Here is a 12526-nt window from a genome sequence, read left to right as displayed (position 1 = left end):
GGTCGTATAGATCGGGCGCTCGTGGTTGCTGTTGTTCGATCAGAGTTGTGCATCGGAGTGTGGAGACACTTCTGCCGATGTTCGTATAGAGTTTGAACTCTGTTCTTTTGTATTGTTCATGTTGTAATTTCTCTATATAATTGTATAACCATTTGTTTGAAGTCGACTGTAAATGATTTGTTGATTCATGATTGTACTTTGGAATAGTCTTGTTCCGCTACTCATGGAAATCTCGCTTTCGATTTCCTTCAGAAGCTCCCTCAACTCTTGAGAAGAATTATTTTGGTTAAGAAAGCATTAACTTACTGAATGATTCTTGTAACTGTAACCCTTTATTCACTACTATAAAATGGAATTACTTGACACTTGTAGTTTTTAATTACTTGATGTTTCTCTAGAAAAAAACGTCAAGTAATGTGATTTTGGACAAGAAAATGTCAAGTAAAAGGGTTAAAAAAGTGGAGATTGACAGAAAATTTCAGATATTTTCATGCGAACCTTTACTTGACACGTTTTTCGTGTCAAGTAATATAAGGTCTTACTTGACACGTTTCACATGTCAAGTATAAGAAGCTCTTACTTGACATTTTTTTTCTTGTCAAGTAAAATATAAAAAAAAATTGCCTAATAATATTTTTTTCAAATAGAATATCTTATTTTTTGAAACCCTAGCCGTTCATGAAGTCCATTGAAGTTTCTTGCCTCTCGCCTCGTCTTCTCTCCCATTGCGCCATTGACTTCTACAGCCATCGACTATTACAGCGCCTCGTCTGTCGACCAGTCTAGCCATCGATTGTTGCAACGCCGCTCGTCCGTGTCGACCGTCGCGGGTCTCACCGTCGCCGCTGTGATAGATGCTCAAACATGGTCTGTGATCAACACTTTCGGTATTGGGAGGTTTGATTTACCTTGATTCGTTCTTATCACCTATCACCTATTTGATTTAATTTTGGATTATACACTCTATTTTTATCTTAGATTCTAGGATTCGGAGAGTTTGAAGGACTACAAATATTGTGTAGTAAGGTTACTGTGCAAATTTTTAAGGGTAATTGTTGTGCCTTGGTAGCTTCGTCTCTTAACCACCTCTTAAAAAGTCTTTGCACCAATTCACAATAGATTTATGTTCTGTTTTGAAAGATTAAGTATCAGAGTCTACTGTAAGTTTCTTGATATATTGATAATGCCTCAATTCTATAATCACTATGATAAATTTTAAAACCTTGGATTATTTTCAGAATATTGACATGGGAAGAAGGATATTGCAATTATTCAAAATTGAAAAATCCATATGGGAAGCATGATAGAGTGTGGAATGGTCAAAGATAATGATGAACATGTTACTTCATACTGAACCAAATATTAATAATAGTAAGTTAACAATGCTTAGATATACTATTCTTTAAAATATTTTAGTTTATGTGCTTAATTTTTATCTTATTCAAACTTTACATCAGGACTGTGGGAAGTCGACAAGTTGTAGAAATCACAGTTGGGTTTTCCTTGAGAATATTTTTACTAGCAATTTATCTTCTGCTCCTATTGACTAGGTGCCTGAAAATTTCATTTTCATTGCTATATGAGAAGAATCCAAAAAATGGGGCATAGCATAAATTTTGACAAAATAATAATAATATTAATAATAATGGTCATAATTGATAGCCAAAACCTTGGTCACTTTTGAATGGTTTTGCCTTTGCCTCATTTGTATTTAATTGATTGGAAATTTGTGATGGTAATATTTTTCCAAGTGTATACGGTGGGGAGGGGTGTGTTACCAAAAACAAAACAAATCATATGTAATTGAGAGGCGGGAGGATTCAAAAGAAAACTAACAATAATATCCAATTTTGATTCCTATATTACAAATTTATTTCATTTTGGTCCATATGCTTTTTGATGTCTATTTTAGTTATTGAACTTTAATTAGCTATTTTGGTCTTTATCTTTTATTTTATTTAACAAATTAATGACATAGTTTTGAGTACCAAAATTTGGATTCTCCATTTGAAAATGAAGCACTTCGTAAGAGCATTAAGGAGTTGGAAGATCAAATTCAAAATACGCCAAGATCTGAGCATGGTAATTGCTCCAAGAATAAAATCTGAAAGAAGTAAAATTCAAATGTTGGGTCACAATTAGTATCACGTTCTATCTTATTTAATTTATGTATTAAGGTTACAACTATTAGTTATGATAATTTTTAACTTGTTTAATTTGTACTGTTATATTTATATCATAGGAGAAGGAAGATGTTAGTGCGTCAACCACATATGAGGAAGGGAAGAAGAAGATGGAAGCTATTAGTGTACAACCAATCTTGAAGGTGAATTGTGTATTATGAGGTAAATTTATGAGGTAAATTTACTATTAGTTACTTATAAAATTATAACTTGGTGGTTTTAGGAGAGAGTTTCAGAGAATGTGGGAAAGGATGAGGAAGTGATTGCTATTAGTGTACTACCGATCTTGAAGGTGAATTGTATAAGTCTCATGTTCTTTTATCTTATTTAGGAATGAACATTTTACTTATGTTCTATCTTCATTGTGCTAGGAAAAAGCTTTAAAGACGATGTCGAAAGACAATGAAGTTATTAGTTCACCATCCAATTTATCAATATCCTTGAAGTCTATTCTTAGTTACGCTAAAAAGGTAATGGTTGATGGGACTGGTATTTCCTTCTAACTACTTGTTAAGCTCTTTGGTTTTGGCCGAAAGAGTTATATTCTGCGAGAAAATGTGATCGAATTTTGTAGTGTGCAAAAAGTGAAGACTTTATCAATGGTGGCTTATATCGCATAAGTAAATGTTATTTGTTTATGATATATTATCCCTTTATTAATTAATAGTAAGTTAATGTGTTCGATCTATTATTGTAGGTACCTACACTCATTCATTGTTGATTCAAATAAAGGGTCGAAGTATATTTTTGTAGATCCATCTCTTATATCCGCGAGCCAAAATACTCGAGAAGTTAAAGCTTAGAAGCTTTGTAGTAGATTAATGGCTTTTGAACACGGTCAATTAGTTATTGCTCCTTATAATCCCAGTAAGTATAATTAGTTATACTCATGTTCGGAACCTTGTACTCATGTTCTACCTTTTCCTATTCTGTTCCAATGTAGAATTGTGTTGGGATCATTGTACTTGAAAGCTCCTTGTACTCATGTTCTACCTTTTCTTTTCTTTTTTCCAATGTAGAATTGTGTTGGGATCATTGTACTTGAAAGCTCCTTATATTCATGTTCTACCTTAATGTAATGAGCTACCTTCATGTTCCATATTAATTAGTTGTGTATTTTATTTAGTGATCATTGGTCGTTAATTGTTATCAATGCATATGATGACGTGGTGTACTATCTTGACTCATTGAGAACAAGTTCACGAGAAGATATCAAATACATAACAAATATATAAGCTAACTTTGCTTGAGTTTTTTTTTTTTTTTAGTGTAAAGTTTATTTCATTATGAAAATTATACTATACTCTTTGACGAATATAGCGCAATGACCATTTTTCAGTCAAAAAAATTTGTAAAAGACTCGAAAAACCACATTATGAAAAACAGTCAAGGTAAGTATAAGAGCATTGAAAAAACTAATAGAATGATGTTTATTTAATGCATCTGTATGATATGTATTAATTTTTGGTTTTGTATTGTAGTGTCCTTTACAAGTGGGAACTGTCGAATGTGGGTATTATGTTATGCGAGAAATCGTGACTAAAGAGAAGAATATTATCACAGATGCGGTATATCTTTAAACTACTTATATATATTGTAACATTATAGATAGTGTAAATAGTAAATTAATATATATATTTGACTTTCTATGTTTTATAGATTGATACGAGAAGCTTGTACTCGCAACTTGAATTGGATGAAGTATGCGTGGAATGAGCTGAATATTTAGGTCGCTATATCTGATGGACTTCCTATAAATTTTCTATATGTGGCTACATAGGAATGCCCAAATTTTTTTTTGTGTAAATGTTTTGTTCAACCATTATAGGTTATATACTTCAAAGAAATGTATGGTGGAGGATAGAATTTTAGTCTTTTGATTTTTGGAATACATAACACATATAGATTGGTCTTATAATTTTAGAATTATCATATATTAGGGTGAGTTGATAGAGTATATACTGTTGTACGATTGGTCTTGTAAATTTTTGAATCCTTCATATACATAGAAGGTAATAGAAGAATAGAATTGTTTATTTTAGTATTCTGAATTGTTACATTGGATATATTGGGTTGATATGTAGACCTGAAATATGTGCAACTGTTTATTTTAGTTGATAAAATTATCTTATTGGAACAAATGTAATGCAGGAAATGAGAAATAAAAATTAAAATCGAATGTTTAATTTGGAAAAAAAAAACATAGATGACATTGGAAATGTGTCAAGAATTAGATTATTTTGTGTCAAGATAAAAATATATTTGACAAATAAAAAATGTCAAGAGTAATCATAATAATAAATGTCAAGAATTAATACACTTGACATGTCATCAGCGTCAAGTGTATTATATTTCTCGACACGGAAATTGTATGAAGAAATATTTCTCTTGACGTTTTTACAGTATCAAGTTATGACATTATACTTGACAGTTGAATACTCGACGCTTTTATTAGCATCAAGTATACCCTCTACTTGACATTAGAAAAACATCAAGTAATCCAATTTCTGTAGTAGTGATTTTAATCCTAGAATTTCACCCTAATTAACTTGCCAAAGGGAAGGATAATATTAGTGCAAAATCTAAGGCAATCCTATCCATTTCTGGAGTTTGCCCTGATATTGATTCTATATGAAAACCTTCGGAATGGAGGGTGCACCTAGGGCACCACAAGACTAAGTATGAAATTTCATGATGCAAATTAATAAAAGGGATCGTAAGGTATGTTGACACATACTCTTCTCCCACTTACTATAAATATTTTCTTCATTCACCTTGATATTGACCCATACAATCACTTTCCGAAGGGAGGATACACCCAGGGCATCACGAGGCAGAGTATGGATCTCAGGGTGTGAATTTTATGGAGAACGTGAAAGTAAATGTATATCAAATATACTTTTGCTCCCACTAAGTATTTTACAAATTAGGGTTCATCACTTAGTTAAACTTACGCTAAGTTGTTTATCTAAATGATGATCATTTGGCCCAATATAACATTTATATTGGATATTTTAACAAAAATAATTAATATTCATTAAACACTTTAATAAACATTATTTATTTGTTGCATGTGAACGAATAGAATTCCTCGCGGAAGCGTGTAAACGTTGTATATTTGGCATTCAATTTGAAAAAAAAAAAAACAGAGAAGAACATATACAGAAATTCACAGGATAAACATATTAAAACCTATAAGCATGTTTTTCTACAAAGAGGAAGAGGAAGAGAAAACTCACCAATGTGGAATTTATCTTTTTCAAGAATTTCCTCTCCAAGATTACGAACAACAACTCTGCACGAACATGAGTATTCTTCCTGTTGGGTTGTATGTCCTAAAACTTGTAGTTTGTAATGTTAAACATTTTTATATTATCGATAAAGATGTTATTGATGTTTATTAAATAAAATTGTTGTTGAATATGTAAATTGCACTTGTAAAGATTAAATCTAATAAACTAAAGATCCATGACTGCTATATCCATACTTGAACTTTATGTGGAGACATAAGAGTGGATCAAGTTCAGTAATAGCCAAAATGGTCTATAGTATACGAATAAAGTTGGGTACCTTATTCTGGTAAGACCATTGGATGCGGCTCACTCTGTAGGTATTACAATTTGTTGTAAAGTGCTACAAATGAAGTGATCCTGATCCATTCATGTAGTGACATGAGGAGTGGGGGCATCATATGCAATGAGTTTGCATAAGATCAGACCAAGAAATAAGTCACTCTTACTTTATAACGTTGTTTACTGTTTAAGACTGACTGTTTCAAATCGATGACCTAGGTAACTTGACCTTAATCCTGAGCTAACTATGAACTCCTGTTTATTCGGGATTATCCTTAGATTTTCATAGGTGAGGGTTGACTCAACAACACCGACTCAATTAGCCTCTCATTTCAGGGGTAGGACCGGGTAGATAGTTGGGAACATAGGGTGCAAGATAAAATTCTCACCTACCCGTTTTATGGATAGGAGAGAGGTTGTTCTCTTAATATTGAATTCAGGTCTTGAACAAGGGGCCCCACCCTCTCATTGGCTTGAGAGGGATTCGGTTTAGTGATTGGATCACAAACTAATTGTTCATTAAAGAATCAATGTGACTTAAAGAGCAAGGTGAAATTAACCTGTGAAAGATCGACTTACTGTTTATGGTTAAATCAAGTGGACAGAAATATATCTACAGTGAAGAGAGTGCAACTACTGAGCTATAGTGGTGTGTCTCAATAGGTAACGAATATTGATTAGTTCGGTTTAAAGAGTTTAGCCAATCGATCTCAAATCGTTGGATCTCATGATCTATAGATCCATAAGATCCCTCTACTAGCTCATTGATTAGTATATTGAGTAAATTTGAAGCGTTCAAATTCAATTTGGGAATTAGATTTGGAGTGTTCAAATTTTAAATTAAGATTTGAATCTGAATTATTCATTTTCAAATTAGGGTTGGGATAATTATATTTGATATAATTAATGTTTAATTTATCGAAATTAAACATAATTGGAGAGTTTTATTATATATTTAAATATTAATTACATGAATAGGATTCATGTATGAAGTAGGTGTTTAATTAATTAAATTAGTTTAATTAAAAATTTAAATAAAACATTTTCAATTTGGTAAAATTCAAATTCAGATTTGGATTTTTGTTTAAATTTAATTTTAATAGAAAATTAAATTAAAAAAATTGAAAATTGGCAAAAATAAGTTTGCCAATGGGGTTTTCCAATTTTTTTGTTAATTGAACTAGATTGATCCCTTTTTAACACCTAAGCCCACTAATTCATGCAATTTGATGTGTCATGTTGTTGATTAAGTGAGTGTCTGCATGGATTAACTTGATAAAAACTCTGATTTTCAGAGTTGAAGGGAGGATGCAGCTTGAATTTCTGAAATTCAAAAATCACTCTCAAACCTTCAACTTCCCTCACTTAATTACTTTTAATTATAAGTTCCACAACTCTATGAGTTCTACCACTCAAATCCAAGTTGAAGAATAATAGAGAAGAAACTCTTGGTGGTCTACTATCGATTTGAAGCTCAAATTCCTGGAGAGCAGCATGGAAGTCGTGGAATACTTCAAAGGTATAAGTTCTGAAATCCTACTATTTGAAAATATGTTTTGCATGGTTTTAGAACTCAAATTAAATGTAATTAAAGTACTTATTGATTTTGTGCATTCCATCAATTGATATCAGAGCATGATTTAAGCACTTAATTAACGTTAATTTAAGTTTGGTGGGTGAATTTCTATGGATGCATGTTTGGTTGACTAATATGGTTGAAATTCAACTTTGGCATTAGATTTCTCTTTGATTATTTAGTTTAATTTGTAATTGGCTCTTGTTTGATGAGCTTTTTTTAGTGCTCTAGAGTCTATAATTTTATTGAAGTTAGTAGAGTTAAAATTAGGTTGTAATCGAAGATTGAAAGAAGCAAGGTCAGCAATAAAAAACTAGATTCGAAGCTACTGCAAAGCAGTGTTGTAACGCTGCTCTTGATAAAACCCGTGGCGTTGCAAGGCTGGGGTGGAGCATTGCAACGCTGCTCATCCCAACTCATAAAGGCATGCGTTCGTGAGCCGATTCACACTGGTGAAACCGATTCGACTAGTTTTGTTGGTTTCTGGTCCAATTTAGCCTCATTTGAAGCCTTAGAGAGTTAGTTCAGATGATTTACGTCCGGTTCGGGTCGAGTCGAGTGGTCTAGAACCATTTTGGAGTAGTTTTTTAGTAGTTTTGTAATAATTTAGTTATTAATGCTTGCTTAGGATGCCAAAGTTGAACCATATTAGTGTTGTTTAAATATTTATGCATGTGATGTATGTTATATTTAAATTAAAACATATATGTGCATAATGTATACCATATAGATTTAAAATCCTACCATAGGAAGCATGTTACATACATTGAAAAAATATTATAAAGTGTTATATTAAAGTATGAATGCCTTTGATGTATGTTATGGATGCAAAGCATGTCTATTATTTTATAAGTTGTTATAAAATTAGATTACACATTAAAATTCATAACAAAGGTAAGTTGCATGCTCATGTAGGTAACCAATTGTTTTAATAGTTAATATAGGTCGTATCTTATAAAACTACGGTTACAAACTCAACCGGTATGTAATCCTATCTAAGGTTGGGGGTACTTAAGTTGATGGAACATCTTCTACCTGGGGGATTATGGCCAAATAATTGAGCATTGTTAACCAGTTTTATGAGCATGCGTAAGTGGTGTGAGGTGTTAAAATTGGTTTATCACCTAAACATCGTAGGTTAAATTCCAATTATAAACATTATACTTGGATAAACCACATAGACTTAGGTTGTTTAATTAGCCGGAATAAACAAAGTATACACAAACGAGTAAGAACACTTCAGTGCGAAATGAACAACATATATGATATGTTATTAGAACACTTCAGTGGGAAATGTTAACATATATGATATGTTGTTTGAACAGTTCAATGAGAGATTAATAACATATACAATATGTTGTTCTTAGCTCTTATGTCACTAAGAGTTCACACCGTGAGATTCATGCTTGGCTTCGTGTCACCCTGGGAGTGATCTCCATTTGGAAAGTGTTTGCATGGGTCGATAGCAAGGTGAATAGGGGAAGTAGTTCATGGTACGATTAAATATGTACGATATATTGATCTTAACTCTCACGTCCCTAAGAGTTCACACCATGAGATTCATTCTTGGATTCATGTCACCCTGGGAGTGACCTCCATTCGAGAAATGTTTGCATGAGTCAATATCAAGGTGAATGGGGGAAGTAGTTCAAGTAAGTGCATCAGCTAGTTGCTAATCACGGTTATCCCTTCAGAGAGTTGTAACATAGGATTCAGAACAACTCAAACTCCAGAAATGGATAGGATTTCTTAGGTCCATTCCTAACTTTGACTCTCCAATTCGGTAGCATCGTTGGGGTTGACCTCTGAAGTTTAAAAATGGAGGGTTACACTTACAGAATTACTAAGTGTTAGTAAGTTCTTTACCGGAAACAGTAACTAAATGACTATAGAAATAAGAGTTATTCTATAGATAGTATTTAGTCAAGAATGTCTTGCTTTAGTGAAGGAGTATTTCACTGTCCCTCGGTAGCAATTATTCTGACTCACTATAGTATCATTGCAAATAAATAATGAAATTTGGGTGCATTATTACTTTTGCTAAAATTAAATTGGATTTAAAAACAGTTTACTAATTAAAATTTGTTTATAATTTCAACATGTCGAAATCTTCAAAATTACACGCTTCCAGTTTAGTTAACGATAATTCGACATGGAAATCTAATATACTAGCAGACGATGATTTGAAATTTGTTCTAACAGAGGAATGTCCTCTATCTCCTAACTCAACTTCAAATAAAAAAATTTTGAACTTCGTAGATGAGGATATGAAAGTAGCACGAAAAGTAAATATGATTTGCTTGTCATTGAGACGTGTTTAGTGGAAAATGATTAAAAAAAAAACCTGGATAATAGATTTAGGTGCCGCTAATCATATCTGTACTTTCACTCAGGAAACTAGTTCCTGGAGATAGCTTACAGAAGGCAAAACAACCTTTAAGGTAGGGACCAGAGAGGTTGTTTCAGCTAAAGCAGTGGAGATATGAATTTATTTATTAAAGATAGATACATTTTACTTGAAAATGTTTATTATATTCCTTATATAAAAAGGAATTTAATTTCTATCTCGTGTTTTCTAGAACATAATTATAAAGTTTCTTTTGAAAATAATGAAATGTTCACTATTTCGAAAGGTCTTAAGATATGTTCTGCAAATTTAGAAAATAACTTATACGTGTTAAAACTAACTGAGGTAAAAGCTGTCTTGAATATAGAGATGTTTAAAACAGCTGAAACTCACAATAAGAAGAGGAAAAATTCTCTAAATGTCTATCTTTGGCACTTAAGAGTTAAGACTAGGTTACATCAATCTCAATAAGATTGAGAGATTGGTTAAGAGTGGAGTTCTAAACCAATTAGAAGATAGCTCATTACCTCCATGTGAATCTTGTTTTGAGGGTAAGATGACCAAAAGATCTTTTACTGGAAAAGTTCTTAGAGCCAAAGAACCCTTAGAGCTAATATATTCAGACCTTTGTGGTCTAATGAATGTTAAAGCAAAATGAGTGTTTGAATATTTCATCGGCTTCATCGATGATTCTTCAAGATATGGCTACATTTACCTAATGCATCATAAGTCCGAAACACTTGAAAAATTCTAGGATTATAAGGCAGAGGTTGAGAACCAATTAGGTAAAAAGATTAAAACATTTCGATCAGACTGAGGTGATGAGTATATGGACTTAAAATTCCAGGACTATTTGATAGAACATGGAATTCAGTCACAACTCACAGCACGTGGCACACTTCAATAATATAGTGTAGCAGAAAGGAGAAATAGAACCTTATTGGACATGGTTCGTTCTATGATGAGTTATGCTCAATTGCCAAGTTCTTTTTAGGGTCACGCAATAGAGTCTACGGTATATATATTGAACATGGTTCCTTGAAAAGTGTTTCAGAAACACCTTACGAGTTATGGAGAGGAGGTAAAGGTAGTGTACGTCACTTCAGGATTTAGGGATGTGTTGGTGCAAAATCCAAAGAAGTTGGAACTGTGAACCCCGAATCCTAATTTCACTATTGAATATATTCCCTATTGAGATCAGTGTGATTAGTAGGTTGATGTGGAAACTAGTGTGAATGGTAGAGAAAAGAGTGGAAAATTAGAAGAAAAGAGGAAATTTAGAAATATGACTTTTGAGGAAAATTTGGAAAATTTGGCTAAGTATAAAATTTTGTGTGGGTGGTGTTGATGCGTTGGAAAGGTTGTTGGTGAGGGCATATGGCTGAAGAAGGAAAATGGAGATGATGCGTTGGAAGGCACATGAGTAGGCGAGGCATGCATGGAAAGGCAGCCCATGCGTCGAGCAGCCTCGACCAATACTACGCCATGCATCGAGCAGTCTCGACCAGACGTCCTGCCAATGCATCGAGCGGACACGCCCGTACGTTAAGCACACTATCGAGTGGCCACACCCGTACGTTGAGCGCACTGTCGAGCGGCCACGCTCATGCACTGAGAGCCATGTCAAGCAGTCATGTCGTGCGTCGAGGTGCCCTGCCATGCAGCTAAGCGCGCAGCCCATGTCATGCGCCCATGCAGCTAAGCAAACGAGTGATGGCCAGCACACGCCGCACGCCCATGCGTCGAAGTAGCACACTCATACGCTTAAGCACCCGACCAAGCATCAAGGTGTCACACGCAGCCCATGCAGCCAAGCACGCCCATGCGTCGAGTGGCCAGTCTATGCAGCGCGTCTATGCGTTGGTGGCTAGTACCATGTGCCCATGACAAGCAAGCCGTACGAGTGAGCCATGCGTCAAGAATGGACGGTCACCCTATGCGTTGGTGATGCTCCTTGCAATGGCTAAGCTGAATTGTCATGATAGTGAATTGGCTTTCTATGCGTTGAGTAGAGGCTATAGGTTGCTTATGAACTAGGCGTTGAGCAACCAAGAGTTGGACACATACAAGGATGAAATCATCAGGATAACATCATCAAAACCATGTGTCTTCTTGGGAGGAAAGCCTTGAGCCTTAAGAATTTGAGGTGGTGGCATCAGATTGGAGGCCCATACGTTGGCAACATGGGAAGAAGACACTTAGCTTGCGATGACCACAGCATTGCGTTGATGGGATGAGAATGAGACACTTGGCCATGCAGCCAAGTAGGTGGTGTCAACCCTGGAGAAGGTTTGGACGCCTATAAATAGAGCCAAGAGACTTCATTTTTAGTTCACAATTCAAAAATACTGTAAAAAGAGTGGGAAAGTTGAGCAAACCTTGCATTGGATCCAAATCCATGCGTTAGTCATAAAGAACGCATTAGACAGTGAAGTCTGAAGAGGACGCATCAATTTAGGATTAGGAGTTCTCCCAATTTACTCGTGCATTTGGAGTGATTACAAAGCCACCTGAAAGCTCTGAGAGTCTAGTTTTCAGGGTAGGGCTGCCGGAGGAAAATCTTGAAGGGATCGGGTTGGAAAATTAAAAGAAGACAGAAGGGTCAGGCTATCAAATCAGTTTGGTCCAGTCTTGAATATTCTGTGATTCCAGCCAAACCACGAGTTCTGAGCTCAAATTTTAGGGTAAGCTTCCTGAGACATTTTAGAATATTTTTTTAGAAGGAAGTATCTCAAAATAAGGTCCAGAACTATGAGAATTCTAAGCTGTAAGTTGAATCTGGATTCTAGGGGTGAAAAGGGAGCCCGAGGTAGAAAAGGGAGCTACTAGAGTGAAAAGCTCCTAAGTA

The 12526-nt window shown here is 34.4% G+C and overlaps 1 protein-coding gene across 8 annotated transcripts; it reads left to right on the top strand.

Annotated features, from left to right (window-relative positions):
* The first annotated feature begins 658 nt into the window (after positions 1 to 658).
* Positions 659 to 4227, top strand: LOC120078359 (uncharacterized). Of its 8 annotated transcripts, XR_016529661.1 has the most exons (9): positions 659 to 897; positions 1239 to 1371; positions 1979 to 2082; positions 2243 to 2326; positions 2407 to 2475; positions 2555 to 2653; positions 2881 to 3050; positions 3665 to 3751; positions 3843 to 4227. XR_016529661.1 is itself a non-coding variant. In XM_090313773.1 (7 exons), the coding sequence occupies exons 2-7, from the start codon at positions 1329 to 1331 to the stop codon at positions 2902 to 2904; spliced, it is 423 nt and encodes a 140-aa protein (XP_090169899.1). In that variant the 5' UTR covers positions 659 to 867; positions 1239 to 1328; the 3' UTR covers positions 2905 to 3326. The 8 variants fall into 8 exon arrangements, 7 of the variants coding, with proteins under 7 accessions (XP_090169899.1, XP_090169898.1, XP_038888548.1 ...); XM_090313773.1 differs by lacking the exons at positions 3665 to 3751; positions 3843 to 4227 and having other exon boundaries at positions 659 to 867; positions 2881 to 3326; XM_090313772.1 differs by lacking the exons at positions 3665 to 3751; positions 3843 to 4227 and having other exon boundaries at positions 2881 to 3326.
* The last annotated feature ends 8299 nt before the right edge of the window (positions 4228 to 12526 follow it).

Source organism: Benincasa hispida, chromosome 5 (assembly GCF_027475165.1).
Source record: "Benincasa hispida cultivar pf3 chromosome 5, pf3_genome.v1.1, whole genome shotgun sequence".
NCBI lineage: Eukaryota > Viridiplantae > Streptophyta > Magnoliopsida > Cucurbitales > Cucurbitaceae > Benincasa > Benincasa hispida.
This window is presented reverse-complemented; position numbering and strand designations above follow the sequence as displayed.

Excerpts from the sequence above, each read along its gene's own strand:
- LOC120078359 (XM_090313773.1), top strand. The coding sequence starts at position 1,329 with ATGATGAACATGTTACTTCATACTGAACCAAATATTAATAATA. Across the intron at positions 1,372-1,978 it reads TGAACCAAATATTAATAATA|TTTTGAGTACCAAAATTTGG; the intron begins GTAAGTTAACAA and ends TTAATGACATAG. Across the intron at positions 2,654-2,880 it reads TTCTTAGTTACGCTAAAAAG|GTACCTACACTCATTCATTG; the intron begins GTAATGGTTGAT and ends CTATTATTGTAG.